Source organism: Schistocerca serialis, chromosome 3 (assembly GCF_023864345.2).
Source record: "Schistocerca serialis cubense isolate TAMUIC-IGC-003099 chromosome 3, iqSchSeri2.2, whole genome shotgun sequence".
In the NCBI taxonomy this organism is placed as follows: domain Eukaryota; kingdom Metazoa; phylum Arthropoda; class Insecta; order Orthoptera; family Acrididae; genus Schistocerca; species Schistocerca serialis.
The window spans coordinates 88,007,295-88,025,819 of NC_064640.1; the positions used below are offsets into that span (position 1 = coordinate 88,007,295).

At 39.7% G+C, this 18,525-nt stretch overlaps 1 protein-coding gene across 1 annotated transcript in view; it reads left to right on the plus strand.

Annotated features, from left to right (window-relative positions):
- The window catches only part of LOC126469754 (RNA exonuclease 1 homolog), a 223,285-nt gene that overhangs the window by 183,740 nt on the left and 21,020 nt on the right, over window positions 1-18,525 (plus strand). Inside the window, exons 9-10 of the mRNA XM_050096969.1 lie at window positions 4,553-4,687; window positions 6,446-6,709. Coding sequence (XP_049952926.1) covers window positions 4,553-4,687; window positions 6,446-6,709 — 399 coding nt within the window. The remainder of the gene's footprint in view (window positions 1-4,552; window positions 4,688-6,445; window positions 6,710-18,525) is intronic.

An 18,525-nucleotide genomic window follows, 5' to 3' on the forward strand; every position in this document is an offset into this window, starting at 1 on the left:
AGTCTTCTTTAACTGACGGCGATAAGCATCCAACGGAAGTCAGCAGCTGGATGAGAAGCTGGCACCTCTGTACGGTGATGGGGAATGGCTATGGCATGTTGAGAAGCAACCTCATTCAGGTTATGGCAGTGGGCTTTGTCCTGTAGGCCGATTACAGTCGTCTGCAGTTGACTGGCGTGAATAGAACTATTGTGATGGTTGACATCTGGCAGTATAGTAATTGTTGAAAACCCGCCATCTTCTCTGCAGTAGCATACAACATGTACAGGGGATGTCCACAGTTGAAATACACTTGTAGGCTGTCGTCTGTCTTCCAAGTGTCTGTTCAAATGGCTCTGAGCACTATGGGACTTAACATCTAGAACTTAGAACTACTTAAACCTAACTAACCTAAGGACATCACACACATCCAGGCAGGATTTGAACCTGCGACCGTAGCAGTCGTGCAGTTCCAGATTGAAGTGCCTTGAACCACTCGGCCACAGTGGCCAGCAGTGTCTGTTCGTCAACGGGATGATATAGTCGGTGTAGGAGTAGGTTATATCTGTGTTGGTCAGTGCTGGGTTGTCGTTTGATGGTTGCAGCCCAAGTCTGAGTTTGCCAAGTCCATTCTTCCTGGCATGTTTGGCTGGTGGCAGAGACAGGTGCTAAGGATTGGCAGACCTGTTCTTCAGCATTCTCTGTTACTTCTTGATGTATTGCTTTGACATTCATAACTGCTGTCTCTTGCTTACTTGGTCGAACATTTCTGGTTGCCATAAAATGCTGTATCTCTTTTCACTACTTAACATTCGAGAGAGGGAAAGTCATGCTGATCTTCCAAAATTGCCATTGCAACCACATTTGGGAGTCCGTCATACTTCTTTCACCTGATTCATTGCTGTTACATTTCCGTGATGTGCTGGCACCACTTGATGAATTCCTCGGTTGTGTGACATCTTTTATCAGAAGAGCTTGGTACATGTCTCCTGCAACTCCTTTCACCAAATGTGAAGTTTTGTCAGCTTTCATATTTGGATCAGCAATGGGGCATAGGCCAAAACGTGCTGTATCTAGGACTGGTTCGTGTCCTCATGACATTGGGCCCTCTTCTTCAGTTATTCTTCCACTTAGTGGACTTGATGCTGATTCTTGCCAAACATTTCCTTCAGTTCAAGCTAGAATTTATTCCAGATGTTGAGCTTCTACACATTTGCAAAACACATCATTTCATGCCATATGTTGTATTTGGAAGTTGGTCGAATCCTTTCAGTCATTTTTTTGGGTACTAACCAGCATCTCCGGAGAAAATTGATGGGTGCCTGATGTGCAGCTGACTCACTGCTGGCCTGGAATCCATTGGCTCCTGAATATATGAACTGTGCGAGCAATTGTAGTGCTCGTATTCTGGCTCGTGTCCATGTAGACGATGCCTATTACATTGTCTAATTGGAGTGACAGAGATATAGATGTTTTGAAGTAACCAGTGTCTCAACGAAACAATGTCTCATCATAATGTCACCCTAGTCCAAATCCAGATGCAGTGTCACGAGTGCAATACATCACTTAGAACGGAAAGCTACCACCATCATACCTTAGCAATAGATCTTGCAGAGAACTCAAGAAAATTCTGGTCCTACTTAAAATCGTGAAGTGGGTCTAAAGCTTCTGTCCAGTCACTTGCCGACCAGTCTGATGTGCAGTAGAAGATAGCAAAAGTAAAGCCAAAACTTTAAATTTTGCATTTGAGAGATCATTAATCTAGCAGAATTGTACAAACATTCCATCATTTGACCATCACGCAGACTGCCTTATGGAGGACATAGTAATAAGCATCTCTGGTGTAGACAAACAACGGAAAGAGTTGATGGCAAGTAAGTCACCAGGCCTCAATGGAATCCAAATTTGGTTTTTCAATGAGTACTTTACAGCAATTTCATCTTACTTAGCTTGCATTTATCGCGAATCTCTCACCCTGTGCCAAGTCTCAGATAACTGGAAAAAAGTGTGGGTGACTCTTGTATATAAGAAGGGTAAAAGAACGAACCCACAAAATGAAAGACAAATATCTGTAACATTGGTTTGCTGCAGAATCTTTGAACATATTCTCAGTTCAAATATAATAAATTTCCTTGAGAGGGAAAAAGCTCCTGTCCAGAAATCAACATGGTCTTAGAAAGCATCACTCCTGCAAAACTCGGTTTTCCCTTTTTTTGCTTGAGATCCCATAAATGATGAATGAAGAGCAGCAAGTGGGTTCCATATTCTTAATTTTCTGTAAAGCATTTGGTACGGTGATACACTGCTGATTGTTAATGAAGGTACAAGCATACAGAATAGTTTCCCAGATAAGTGAGTGGCTCAAAGACTACTAACATAACAGTACCCAGTATGTTGTCCTCAACAGTGAGTGTTCATCAGAGACAAGGGCATCATCAGGAGTTTCCCAGGGGTTACAGGACCGCAGTTATTTTCTATATACATAAATGATTTTGTGTACAGGATAAGCAGCAGTCTACCGCTGTTTGCTGATGATGTGGTGTATAGGAAGGTGTCATTCTCAAGTGACTGTAGGAGAATACAAGATGACTTGGACAATATTTCTAGTTGGTGTGATGAATGGCAGCTAGCTCTTAATGTAGAAAAATGTAAGTTGATGCAGATGAGTAGGAAAAACAAACCCATAATGTTTGAGTACAGCATTAGTAGTGTGCTGTTTGGCACAGTCATGTCAATTAAATATCTAGGTGTAACGTTGCAAACCAGTATGAAATTTAATGACCATGTGAGGATTGTGATAGGGAAGGAGAAAGGTTGACTTCAATTTATTGAGAGAATATTAAGAAAGTGTGGTTCATCTGTAAAGGAGGTCATATATATTATTCTGGTTCAACCCCTTGTTGAGTACTGTTAGAGTGTTGGGATTCTGCACCAGATCAGGATTAAAGGAAGACATCAAAGCAATTGAGAGTTAGGCTGCTAGGATTGTTACCGCTAGGATCCAACAATGTACAAGTATTATGGAAATGCTTCGGGAACGCAAATGGGAGTCATTGGAGGTAATGTGATGTTCTTTTCAAGGAGCACTATTGAGATAATTTAGAGAACTTCCATTTGAGGTTGACTGCAGAACGATTCTACTGCCACCAACGTACATTTCACATAAGGATAATGAAGATAAGATTAGAGAGATTAGGGCTCATATGGAGGCATATCACAGTCATTTTTCCCTTGCTGTATTTGCGAGTGGAACAGGAAAGGAAGTGACTAGTAGTGGTAGAGGGCACCCTCCACCACGAACTCCATGGTGGCTTGTGGAGTATTTATGTAGATGTAGATGTAGAAGCACGTTTATTATGAAAGCCAGAACAGAACTGAACTTCTGGGTGGAAGTTGGAGTTATTTATGCAAATGTCAAATGTTCCAGAAAATATGAACATTGCAGACATAAGATATTTCAAGAATCTTCCAGAAATGATAATTACCCAATAACAGATAATTGCTGGTGGCCGGGTTTGAACTGGTGACTTGCAGCATGCCAGCCATTTTTGCTACTGATTCAGATACTAATAGTGGAGACAGTCATTGTACATTTTTTGGCACCATTCTGCAGATGTTGCTGTACATTAGTTAATTAAAGCAAGCCTGAGAGCCAAAGAATAAAGAAATGATCAACTCGTTCACCATATTTACAAGTGCATGGTGAAAGTGTGTAGAAAATACATTTAAATAATCCAGGAAATGTGAATTTATGGCACTGTAATGGTGTCAAAACTTACTTATAATTTGACTGAATATAACTGTTAAATCAGATTCTGGCCTGAAGTTAACAAGTTGGAAGTTACATGATGATGAATTATTTGCCAGAAAAAAAGGAACAAAAAGGGGAAAAGATCATTTATTCCACAAAAATGAATTAACATCAATACATATTTTTTTATTTGACAGTTATATATATATTGGCATTACGAAAATATTTCAATTTAATTTCTTTATACACAAAGACTAGAGCTTTTACTTCCAAATGAATTTTTCTCATGATTTTTTTTTCATGGTTATTCTCATTTGCATTTGATGACTTCTATAGTTTTAAAGATTCCAGTTCCATGGCTGAGACTGATAATTTACATTGATATTCTGCCACTTGTGACAATGGCTGAAGAAATATTTGCCCAAGAATTTGACCAAAAAAATGAAGGTCAGAGGGTAACATTCGGTAACTCAGTAGATTGTGTGCCAGTATGTTTGATTAAATTCCAAGCTTCTCCATAGTGTCTTATGAAGTGAGGGCATCATTGTTAATGGTGATCTATCTTTACGATGCAAGATGTCATGCTCTGTGGTATATTTGCTACTTTTTAGTTGAGGAAATTTTTAGTGAAGGAAATTATGTGGTGATGTAATGTTTCAAACCTCTGTCTTCATTAATTCTGTAAAAATCCACAACATTTTGCTCAACTATTTTGTGAGTATTTTGATATAATCTTTATCTCTATAATTTTGTATACATACTATCCTAGTATTTAGGATTTTCTGTGTTTTTGTCGTTATTCACTATCTGGTTAAATGACAGGTACCAGTAAGGCTGCATCAGCAAAACCCACTATGCGTCCATTTGGGAACAGAACGGTCTCGCACAATGCAGTGTTAGCTGGAAAAAATCGAAACAAGGTCAGCTGGAGTATTGAAAAACCAAAGAAGCAACCAGGTGAGAGACATCTGTCTACACTAATTGTTTATTGTACTGTCACTCCTGAATGTTGATTTGTGTAATTTTCCAGATACAAATGTTTGTGGCTTTAGCTGTGTTGCTTTCTTAATGTTTCCTCTTTTCCTTCCACTTTTCCCCCCTGCACTGAGAACTGATTGAACCTAATTTTATAATATGTAGAGTAATAGCATACTCTGTTGTGAAACATTTGAGTATTGTTGAAATATGAGTCATGTTTATTTACTTAATAGAATGTTTGAGAAGTATGTGGACTGATCCTATTATTTTATGCATAGGATTGTAGGAACTGACTGAAAATGACATCTCAAATCCCGTGTGGTGTTTCAAGTGCCAGAAACTCGGGCACTCTATTAATTGACATAAAAACCAGTTTGCCACTGACCTCACTTTCTGCTCTCCTGCCCTCTCAAATGGTGCTCAGTGGGAAATGGTTGATGACTTACATTCAAGTGATCTCTTCCTTGTCCGAATCCAGCTCTTGGGTCCACAGTTTCCAAAAAAAGCCACCATGTTGGATGTTCAAATAAGTATTTTTGACAGCATCTTACATGGAGTGGATCTGTTGTGAGCATGATCTGTCTTGCTACTGATGGCTGTAGCTGAAATTTCTGAGTCAAAATTCAGAGGCTGTGCATAGAGTAGTGTAGTTACTAGTGCTGGTCTACAATTTGGGTGAGGTGTATGGAGTTAAGTTCTTTCTTTGCTAACCGTACAGAGAGAATCTCACAAACTTTCGGGTTGCAAGAACCAGAAGGTGTTATAGCAAGTTTTTCTGAGCTCAATAAATCTTTCATGTAGCTCTGCAGTGGTATGGAAAGTCATAAGGATGATTTGTGACAAACATGGTAGGTTGTGAGATTTGTGACAAACACGGTAGATTGTGAAGAAATGCTGTTCTGAAGCACGTGTCTCTAAATAACATTGGGAGACATCATCCAGACAGTGACAAAGTCCATGAGTTTGATTGAATTGTGTTGTGGTTTGTTTGCTTTTTTCTGTTTTATTACATTTTCGTATAATTGTTACAGGCAGCAATAGTCGACCTCTTTATTTGCTTTGGGTATTCATTGCTTGTCACTGTGTTTAATGCAGCAGTCCTAGATCATTAACTGATGATGTAATAATTCTGAATTCACTTTTGGAGATATTCGGTTTGTTTTTCAGATTGACCGCATATTTCATTTGTTTTCATCGCACCTCGGAGCCAATTCTACTGTTAGCTATTTTTGAAGTTCCAGTTCTACTGTTAGTTGTTTTTGAAGCTAATAGCTATAAAGAATACTTGCAGAGCTGTATCTGCTGCTCGCAGAAATATTTGTCACAAGAGAAAGCCATGTGATAAATATATTTTAATCACCACTGATTCTTTCAGGAAAGATCTTCCTCCCGAAGGAAATTTCAATCTTATTGAGTGGGTTTCAGTTGTACTTTTTCCTCTTTGTTCTCGTATTATGGATGCATTGTGAATTTCAGCTTTTATGTTCAGCTGCAATTCTCTGTTTTAAAAACAAATGTAATAACTTACATCTGAGAAAGCTTTAGTTGTAGTGTGTATTCAGTTTAAAATTCAACATAAATGTTGCAATACTTTGGGGTCCACTATTTTTAAGTACATCCTGTTGCTCTTGAATGATAATACTAGAAATATTAAAGTTGAGAAGTAGTTTTTATAAGCATGAAAGTAATGTAATAAAAGTCTTTAGCATTAATATATTATTATCTTTTTTATTTCAGAAGTACCATTAGATACTTACAGCTGCTTTTTGAGGCATCTTATGACAGAAGAGGATCTGAGGAACAATGGATTCCCAAGACCACATCCTGAAGAAAAGGGTGTAGCCATTGTTTATTCATCTTATAAACAATTTGTTGTGGCAAGCAATCCTTTAAAAAGGATATGTGATCGTTGTGGCAAAGAATATTCTGTGAATTCTCAGGGATTTCCTGTAAAGGCTGAGGAATGTATAAATCACTCTGGGAGGCTGTACAATATGAGGAGTATGTGTTTATCATCAATATTTGCTGACAGTGCTGCTGCTGCTGCTGCTGCTGCTATAATTATTTTTGACAGTGTCACCTCTGCTGCTGCGGTTTACTTAACTTCATACACCGGCAACACCTCAATGAATGCAATTACCAGCTCAGCTGACACTGATGGCTTAACTATATTTAAATTTGCAAAAATTATAAGATCCATTTTATCTGTAAAAGGAGTAATAATAATAATCAATAAGACTAGATGAAATGAGAAATTGTAACCATTGAAGTATCAGCATTTCTCACTTGTTTTTGAGGATGAGTGGAGCGCGAAGTTCATCGAATCTTTACAATTCCTGAAACCACACTAACATTTCCACTGCATGGCACTATACAGTAGATACCTCATGAAACTCTGTTGCATCTGTCAAGGCTCTAGCTTGACAAATGTTGAGATTCCTCCAGCGATATCTGTTAAGCACAGGTCAGCTACTTATTAGTAAAAGTTGTAGGCAAAAAATGGAAAATTGTGTGTTAGAGAGACTAGATAATTTAGTTTCACAGTAAACACTTCAGGCATCCAAAGCTTTGCTTGAAGAAAGAAAATGGAACGTATAAATTCCACCAGTGATTCTCCCAGTGCCCCAGATAATTCATTAAGTAGCATTAACATCTAACCTAACAAAAGAATTCAAGATTTCATCCTCCTTCGATATAATTTTTCTGAGATCAGTCAGATTTCCCATAATGAAATGCATGTGTTTACCATTGTGTGTCTGATTGCATAAAGGTGGCAATGTTGAAAAAAAAAGTATTACCTGTCAAAGAAGTATTATGTTGCTATATTCAGAAACATTATACCGAGTTAGTGGTACTCATTAGTGAGTAAAAAGGTAATGAAATGGAACTTTCCTAATACTGATAACTAACTTCTGTCATACCACTGTTCTTGTAGATGTGTAAAAATATGGGACGGTATCCTGTTATGATAATGCTTTCTTGTAGATGTGTAAAAATATGTGAGGATATCCAGTTACAATAATGCCAATATGCTTAATTAGACCAAAGGTGCTACAATGTAAAAACGTGACATAAGTATATGATGGGTGTCCCTTATAAGAGTCATTAGGTGAATTTTCTCTGATGTTTCAGCAGAAGTTTGCAATTTCATTTTTGCAGTGTGTAGCTGGATTCAGCCCAAACAAATATTGCTCATCATGTTTTTCATGCAATGCCCATTGTGGATGGGAAGCATTGGTTTGTTTCCAATTAGAAACAAAATTATTTTTAAGATTGAATTTTGGAGAGCTGCACCAAACCAGTCATTGGACTGAAGACCACAACAACAACTTAGTGGCCCCAGATTAGTCTAATGAGAAAATTTTTAATCATTGTGTATTAATGGGAACAGTTGGCACACAAAATTCCATAAAAATCCGTTTGTTTGTAATGGGAAACAAACCGATGCTTTCAGTCAACACTGACGTGGTGAGCAGTGGGATTTATTTGGGCTGACTCTCGCTACACATTCAATATGTGAAATTGCAAGTACATGCCAAAATACCAGAGAAAATGTGCCTGACAACTCTTAGGAGGAATGCTCTATAGGTGTAGAAGGAGTGTAACTAAGGAAGAAATGGCAAATCAGATGTCATAAAACATCAAGGGCACAATGGTGAGCTACAGAAGACTGCAACTTTTGTGCTGCCATTCACAATTCTGTTACTTCCCTTATATATTATGGCAGGGTTCATTTATTTCATAATGTTACCCTAGACACCAGAGATCTTATGCAAATTCAAGCATTTTGGTCATATAGGGCAGAAAATGTGTCAAAGTTGTCAAAGAAACAGGAAAAACATTCGTCTCCACATTCTTAATAACCACTATGGTAGTACTGCTGTTTGAAGTTGGGAGTGCCCACTTTTTTAGTGTAGAAAAAATTAAATTAAGGTGTTGAAGTTTAGGTCCTCTCATTGATCCAGAAATACCTAAAAGTATTGTAGCTACTATATCTCTTGGCCTTACTCTCATCAGTAGTCAAAAAGCCGCCACAGAATCAAGCCCACATTACAGACACGCGGAAATAGTACAGTCGTCAGGACCAGAAATTTTGCATATGCTTGCAAAGGCTCACAGTTACAAAACTAATGATGCCTGTAGAATTGCAACATGTACTCTCAGAATATGTTAGCCAACAAAGTCATCTTAGTAGAGAAGCAAATCGATGTCAAATTTAAAGTTGTATCCCCTTCTCCAGTCTTCTGTGATGAGTTCAGTGATAAATCTCTTGCAGAATCCGGTTATGTTCAGGTCTGCCTGATTTATGTTGTTCTGAGCCAGCAGCATGATGTGAGTCTTGCAATGATATTTTAAATGTGAGTCCAAGTCTGCTACTTAAATTGAATTTCTTTATTGCAATAGGCGTATTTTGGCTATAATTGCTGTTGTAAAGCTATTTGCAAATAATACATAGAATTTTATCATTATTTGCACTGTTGGTGCAGCTGTCAAATGTTTAGTCAGAAATTCGTTACCAGATAAATATAAACTAAAATACTTTGGACAGCATCCAGTGATGGGACAAAGGACCAGCAAGCTGTCACAAATTTGCTAAAATACAAACATACTCATAGACCGCAGTTTAATAAGTGGCAGTACCCACCAATGTGAAATGGAAGTTAAGAATAATCAGACGTAAGTACCTATGTGTGTGTGTACACACACACACACACACGCACACACACACACACACACACACACACACACACACTTGATATAGCCATAATATGGCAAATAATGATAAAATTCTGTGTATTATTTGCAGATAGCTTGACAGTGGTAATTGTAGCTGAAATAAGCCTATTACAATAAAGAAATTCAATTGACACAGTGGACTTGCATTCATATTTATAATGTCATTACAAACCTTTTGTAGCTGGTCGGATTACTGCAGCATAAAGAAATGAAAAATGAGAAAATCTCACTGTTAAATGGATTCCCATACTCTAATGGAGTGTTATGATGATTACACATTTAGTATATGCATTTCTGTGTAACTTGTTTTAAATATTATAATGACTTTATTCTGTGGTGTGCTAGCCTTGAGTACAAGCAGAACTGCACTGGAGGCACCGGTAAAGTAAGAGAACCTGTATTTGTAAATGACAAGTCATACATATACTGTCTATAAGAGATATTAAAACACTAGCTCTTGCAGTATGTGTTTCCGTTTTAAGAGGACAATATGTCCCGATTATTTACCACTGTAAGAAGTTTTAAATAGTGAGAGTATTGCTCACCTTGTTACATAGCTCTCTCATCCATTTGTTCTACTTGAGTAATTTAATGCATTCACTGCACTGTGAGTCTCTCCCTTTCTGTTTTGTAAGAAATTATCTGTCAAGTACCTCATTATACCCTGATACCAACCATAAGGGGCACGTCAACACTGCTACAAGTCTTACCAAACGAGGTGGTGCAGTTACTCACATCCGGAAGGCAGTGGTTCAAATTCTTGTTCAGCCCTCCAGGTTTATGTTTTCAGTGATTCCGCTACATAAGTTAATGCAAATACTCTGGTTGTTCTTTTGTAAAGGAGAAAGCCAGTCTCATTCCCTATCCTTCCACACTCTGAGCTTATGCTCCATCTCTAATGACTATGTGCTCAGTGGGTTGTTAAACCTTCAGATGAGAAACCCGGAGGGGAGATGACATTCATTCCATGAAACAGTGTTAAGAAAATTCCGTGAACTGGTATTTGCGGCTGATTGCAGAAGGATTATACTGCCGCCAATGTACATTTCACATGAGGACTGATACGAGAAATTAGAGCTCATACAGAGGAATAGAGACAATGGTTTTCCCTTCACTCCATTTGCGAAAGGAACAGGAAAGGGAATAACTAATAGTAGTACAAGGTACCTTCTGTCATGCACTGTAAGGTGGCCTGTGGAGTGTATACATAAATGTAGTCATTGAGTGGTCATTATTACAGTATTTCCCAGTGAACAAAAACTAAGAAAACATCTACAAAAGAAATCATGGCCCATATGGATGGACTCTGATTTCTTTTATCTTGTTTTCGTGGATCATAATCAAAATATGTTCGCAACAGTCCCTGCAGGTACTTCCATTTGATAATTTTTGAGAATATTTAATTGGAGAACAGATGTTTTTTTTATTACTTAAAAATGAACATGAGCTGTCACAACCACAAGAAACTTCTTTTTTATGAGATTACCATCTTCAGATCTACCACCATGATGGTAGACAGTGGTTATGAATGGAACAAGAACTACGACTCCCTGAACGCTAACTACTACAGTTTGGCAGTTAGTGTTCGGAGAGTTGTAGCACTTGCACGATTCACTGTCACCATCTACCATCATGGTGGTAGGTATGAAGATGGTCTAAAACAGTCAAAAACCGGTAAGCTCATAAAAAAAGAAGTTTCTTGCGGTTGTGACCATTCATGTTCATTTTTAATTCCCATTTGTCTTCATGGGGTAGTTCCGTGATACTTGCATGTTGACTGAACCTACCAGTAACAAATCTAGCAGCATGGCTCTGAATTGTTTCAATGTCTTCCTTTAATCCAACCTTATGGGGATCCCAAACACTCAAACAGTACTCAAGAATGAGTCACACAAGTGTTCTATGTATGGTCTCTGTTATATGTGAGCTACAGTTTCCTCAAAGTCAAACATTTGACTTCCCTGCTACCAACCTAACATGCTCCTTTCATTTCATATCACTTTTCAAAACTACATCTCACTATTTAATCAGTGTCACTGTGTCAAACACCACTAATACTGTTTTGAACATTACTGGGTGTTTCCTACTCATCTGCACTAATTTACATTTTTCTACGTTTAGATAAAGCTGCCATTCAGCATACCAAATAAAAATTCTGTTTAAATCATCCTGTATCCTCCTACAGTCATACAATGACAGCACTTTTGCGTACACTACAGTATCATCAAGAAACCGTCGTAGACTGCTGCTCACTTTATCCGCCAGATCATTTGATCATTTACGCGTATAGAGAACAAGAGCAGTCCTATCACACTTCCCCTGAGCACTCCTGGTGATACCCTTTTCTCTTGTGAACTTACACTATTCAGGACAACGTACTGGGTTCTATTACTTATGAAGTCTGCGAGCCACTCGTGTATCTGTGAACCTATTCTGTATAATCATCCCTCTGTCAACAATTTGTTGTGAGGCACTGTGTAAAATGCTTTTAAGAAATCTTGGAATATGGAATCTGCCTGTTGCCCTCCATCTGTGGTTCACAAGTTATCATGCAAAAAAAAAGAGCAATCTGAATTTCTCATGAGTGGTGCTTTCTAACTCAGCACTAATTTGTGGACAGCAGCCTTTCTGTCTTTTGGAAATTTATTATATTCAAACTTAGCATACGCTCAAGACTTTTGCAGATACCTGTAATTTTGTGGGTCCATTTTTTACTGTTCTTATAAACAGGAGTCGCCTGCACATTTTGCCATTTGCATGCGACTTCTTGCTGAGTGAGGGATTTGCCGTAAATGCCAGCTAAGTAAGGGACAAATGTTGAAGAGTACTCTGGACCTGGTGATTTATTTGGTTTCAACTCTTTCATTTGGTTCCAACTCTTTCATTTGGTTCCAACTCTTTCATTTGGTTCCAACTCTTTCATTTGGTTCCAACTCTTTCATTTGGTTTCAACTCTTTCATCAACATCAGGGTCGCCTATTTCTAAGTTCTCCATAGGGGAGTCTGTGTGATGGTCAAATTATTGTATGTCTGTACTATCCTCTTGTGTGAATGATTTTCTGAAACACAAAATTTGTAACTTCAGCTTTCCTTTTGTTGTCTTCTATTCACCTGAGACAGGTTGGCAAGTGACAGACTAGAAGCTCTCAGCCCACTTGATTATTTTAAATAAGACGAGAATTTGCTTGAGTGATCAGCAAGATCTTTCAGTAATGTATGATGGTGAAGGTTTTTGCATGCTTTGTACATCGATATATTTAGAGATGCAGGAATTTCTAATAACTTTTGCCTGTTCTTTTTTGAACTGAGAGTGCAACAGTCTTTCCTCAGTATATACCGGGTGATCAAAAAGTCAGTATAAATTTGAAAACTGAATAAACTACGGAATAATGTAGATAGAGATGTAAAAATTGACACGAATGCTTGCAATGACATGGGGTTTTATTGGACGGGTGGGGGACAGTTCATTAAATGTCCGACAGATGGCGCTGGACAGCAAAACGTCAGTGACTGTGCGTGACAATCGTGTATAAAAGGAGCTGTAATGAGAGAGAAACAGATGTGCCAGCAGTCGCATCATGTTGATGTTACCTGAAAAGGTGCTTTTAGTGAAGCTGTATTATCAGAATGGGGAATGTGCTAGATCAGCATTACGATCCTATCGCCATAGGAAGGGGATTCAAACGGGTAAAGGTCCATCGACAAATGCACCTCAGCTGTGGCGAGAATGATTTCGAAGTTTGAAGCCACGGGTTGTTTAGACAATTAGACCCCCTAGTGGCCAACCAAGCACAAGGTGTAACGCTGCTGAGGCAGTTCAGGAAGAAATGGAGACTGTACCGGGTTCGTCTATGCACGGGGAAGTCAGCGCTCGTGCAGTCGCACATCGCACCGGCATTCCATACACTACTGTTTGGTTGCTATCCGTACAAAATCCATCGGCATCATGAACTGTTACCTGGCGATTTAGTGAAGCAGAGGGCATTTGCGGTGTGGGCATTTCATAAAGATGGCAGAAGATGACGATTGGTTGAGTAACATGTTGTAGACCGACGAAGCTCATTTCACGCTCCGAGGGTCTGTCAATGCCCACAGCTGCAGAATTTGGGCTACCGAAAATCCTAGAACTGTCATGGAAACTCCATTGCACGACGAGAAAGTCACGGTATGGGTTGGATTTACCACATCTACCGTTATCGGACCTTTTTTCTTTGAGGAAATGCGTGATTCTGGTTTTGTAACTGCTACCGTGACGGGTGAGAGGTACGCCGATATGTTACAGAATCGCATCATCCCCAGCCTGGCTGATAAACACCTGCTGGAACGTACGATGTTTATGCAGGATGGCGCTCCACCCCATATTGCTAGATGCATGAAAGATCTCTTGCGTGCGTCGTTTGGTGATGATCGTGTACTCAGCCACCACTTTCGTCATGCTTGGCCTCCCAGGTCCCCAGACCTCAGTCCGTGTGATTATTGGCTTTTGGGTTATCTGAAGTCGCAAGTGTATCGCGATTGACCTACATCTCTAGGGATGCTGAAAGACAACATCCGACACCAATGCCTCACCATAACTCCGGACATGCTTTACAGTGCTGTTCACAACATTATTTCTCGACTACAGCTATTGTTGAGGAATGATGGTGGACATATTGAGCATTTCCTGTAAAGAACATCATCTTTGCTTTGTCTTACTTTGTTATGCTAATTATTGCTATTCTGATCAGATGAAACACCATCTGTCGGACATTTTTTGAACTTTTGTATTTTTTTGGTTCTAGTAAAACCCCATGTCATTCTAAGCATGTGTGTCAATTTGTACCTCTCTATCTACATTATTCCATGATTTATTCAGTTTTCAAATTTATACTGATTTTTTGATCACCCGGTACATAATTTTGTTTTTAAACAATGGTTGGTACATACATCCTCAATCTACTTACTCCGCAAATACTTCTCCAGAGCATGATTTAGGAACAGTTAAAATGTTGCCCATAAGTCATCTTCATCCACAATATTGAAAGTTATTGATGTCTATTCATTGCCCCCGTCAGTGGTTAGAGTCCTCCCTTGGGCGTGTGTGTGTGTGTGTGTGTGTGTGTGTGTGTGTGTGTGTGTGTTTTTTGTCCTCAGGCATAAGTTAGTTTAAGTTAGATTAAATAGTGTGTAAGCTTAGGGACCAGTGACCTCTGCAGTTTGGTCCCATAAGACCTTACCACAAATTCCCAATTTTCTATTCATTGTGCAAGTAGGATGCTAACAACTGCTAATCCTCTCTTCCACCACAAAAACTTTCGTACACTTCTGGATAACTTCATTCATTTAAATGACCATCATTGCTGTGATTACATGATGATCACAGATCCCTTTCTCTGTACTGACACTGTCAGTAAGGTCAAGTCTGTTTGAGTTTCGAAAAATGTGTTCAGAACTACTTCACAAAACAACCTGCAATGAATCCATAGATGTCCCAGTCTATACTTGCTATGTTAAAGCCACCTTCAATTAATATTGCACGATTGGGATGCTTCTGCACTACTGACTGTAGAATTTCTTTGAATGACTATACGACTGTTATGGAGGAATCGGGTGGCCAGTAGAAACGTCAGAAAATTAACTTAAGTTCACCTAGACTGGAGTTGTCGCACCCACATAACTTAGCAGTCAGATTCAATTTCAACCTTGATCAACAATATTTTTGTCGACTTCATTGAAGACTCACGCTCCCTATGGCACCTAACCTGCCTTTTCAGTATACGTTCCATGCCTCATTAAATATTTCAGGGCTTTCTTCTTCGTGTTTCGTGCAGCTCTTGAGTTCTGAGTATAATTTCAATGTGCCAACTTTCCTGAAGGGCAGTAAATTTGGGGACTTTCTTAGAAATGCTTCAGCACTATATTGTTAACATTATGACATTTGAAGCGTCTGTACTTTGCATGTGATCTGATTTTGCTCTCTGCGTATTGATTCACAACCACTAATCAGAGAACCTAGAACTATTACTTAGGCTAAAAAACTCCCATGTGCACTCCGCAAGCACTCTGCCACCTTAGTAGCTGCTTTGTATTTTTAGTGCACCCATGATGTATCAAGAGCCATCCTACAATTCTCCACCCCATAACGCAGGTCCAGAAATCTGCAACCAAGTTCATCACAGAATCAATGTAGCCTCTGGTTGAGACCCTCGACTTGGCTCAAACAAAAGGACTCTGATCAATTCCAGGTGCAATACTGTAAATTGAAAGTTCTGGACCTCAGAACTGAAACAACATGCGTCACTGGCACCTACGTAAGCCTCGACTTGAAGACGTGACTGTACTTGCTCTCCCGATAGTGGCAGGTAGGACTGCCTCCAAATCTAGAATGAGGCCATCTGGCAGACATACTGAGTGCATGTTGGACTTCTTTCCAACCCTGGACAGTACTTCCCTTAGGAGCTCTATAACAAGCCTAAAATGGAGCTCCTGATACCTAGCAAACCCCTCCCTCATGTGACTGCGTGGATCCTGCTGCAGGAGTGGCAATTTGTTCACTCTCAGGTCAAATGGGGAGGGCCAGATGGGCGGTCCCCACATTTGCCCTCTGCCTAGAGTGAAGTGAATATTTTACAACCTGGCACTAACTCTGCAGTGAGCATGTTTTCCCACAACAGATACACTGGAATGTGCATTGGCAGCAGAGCTCATGGGTGAAAGAAGTGCCCCTTGATGTGTCTTATGTGACACGCCAGTTTCTCTGATGCTGCTACAGTCTAAGGCATGAGTCTGCAGGTAGCAGACCTTGGCCAACAGCATCCTCAGCCATTTGTGAACTGCAATGAGCTCCTCCTGTGACCACACATAGCATGCACACTCTTTCCAGCCTATTACTAAAATTCGAATGAAAGAATAGGAAAATGTAGATAAAAATGAGCCCTCCTGTCTTTTAGAGAAGGATTTGCCCTACCAAATCTGTTAAAAACACAGAAGCAAGCTACTAAAAAAACATAGCCTTTCACTAAGGCAGACAAGCAAAATGCCCATTTGCATCCACCTACCAAAGTAATTTGTGCCTGAAACATCACCACAATGCGTAATATAAATGGTAAACTGCTCTGAGACTCAAATAGAAGTAATAAACCCGCTGAAAGTATTCCCGATAGAGCTGTGGATAACCAAAACCAGTTTTATTAAATTATGCTCATGGCTGCATACAGTACAACCCACATGAGAAGTACCCTAACTTGAATGGCTAAAACCGACTGGCAATGAGGTTAAGACCTGACATTGTACCAGTATGAATAGCTGTCGATGCCATACAGTTATAAACTACACATTGTGCAGTACCCATCTGTAGGTTAGTGTATTAGCCTTGCTGCATTGTAGGTGTACACATCATACAAGTGAGGCTGTTGCTGTGTTTGATAGTGAATAGAACAACATGAGTATGTGGAAGCCAATTAATCCTGTTAACCACATTAAGTTGCTGTGTGAAAAGGCACATGAAATTTACATATTGGATAATGGAAAGTAAGCATCACCCCGTAGCTATTCTGACATGTCCACTGAGTGTGCCGTATGAAATTCTTCCCCTAAGATAGGGACAGACAATTTATTTTTGATATTAATTGGATTGGAGGATATGCTGTTTGCATGCAAGTTATATGATATCATAATTGAAAAAAGTTTCTGGGCACATAGGTGAAACACATGTGAACACAATTGAGAGGAATTCTGACTGTGTGTCTGATGACAGAGACAAAACAGTATGTGAATGTTAAGAGTTCCAACAGCACTGAACTGTCATATCCAGCAACTGAAGGAACTGTAAGTCAGTCAAAGTCAGTGCACACCTTCACTCCTAAAAATAATACTGCTGCAGAGTACTGGTGGCTGAACACTGAATAACCTTTATGAGAATAATTGCAGCTACAGTAATGATGTGCTTTTGGGTGGCTAGAGGAATTGTTGATTGCATTTTTCTGTACAATGTTTTGACAGCCAACCCAGTTGTCATCTTCAGTTGCTACAAACTGTGTTGTTACATTTACTTTCTACCTAGACTGCAGCCAGAATATTGAAAATAAGAAATGAATAAACAGCTGGTGTGGTGCAGTCTGTTTATAGGTCCACACACTGTTACGCGATAAATATGGCTGTTTCCACACATGGTATATTAGTGAACAAGCTTTATCTTTGTGCAGTCAGTACAAAATCTCTGTGCCATACATCTTGTTGATTATTATACTTGCAAACTGACAAACCACAGGTCACATTACGTGAGTCATATTTCATCATCCGCATTCACTCTGTTATCTACAACCAACTTTCTTCATGAAGATACAGAGATTTGTTAACAAATGTGTGTCATAGATCTGGTTAAAAGTTGGTATTACTGTTGCAGCATTTGCTAATGTGATGACTGTTGCTTTTGGCACTGGACTACTGCAGATTCACCGAAAAAGATTTAACGTGTCTACATGTTTCCCTTGTCAAGTGTGCGTAGTGTTCCATTCCACTGTGTTTTAATCACTTCATTAAAACTTCACATTTACACTTTGATGACAAATAAGGGAAGAACTTACAATGTTGTCACAACTTCAATTTTGGGAGATATGTCTCTGTAAGTACTGCATGTGTGAACATACACTCCTGGAAATGGAAAAAAGAACACATTGACACCGGTGTGTCAGACCCACCATACTTGCTCCGGACACTGCGAGAGGGCTGTACAAGCAATGATCACACGCACGGCACAGCGGACACACCAGGAACCACGGTGTTGGCCGTCGAATGGCGCTAGCTGCGCAGCATTTGTGCACCGCCGCCGTCAGTGTCAGCCAGTTTGCCGTGGCATACGGAGCTCCATCGCAGTCTTTAACACTGGTAGCATGCCGTGACAGCGTGGACGTGAACCGTACGTGCAGTTGACGAACTTTGAGTGAGGGCGTATAGTGGGCATGCGGGAGTCCGGGTGGACGTACCGCCGAATTGCTCAACACGTGGGGCGTGAGGTCTCCACAGTACATCGATGTTGTCGCCAGTGGTCAGCGGAAGGTGCACGTGCCCGTCGACCTGGGACCGGACCGCAACGACGCACG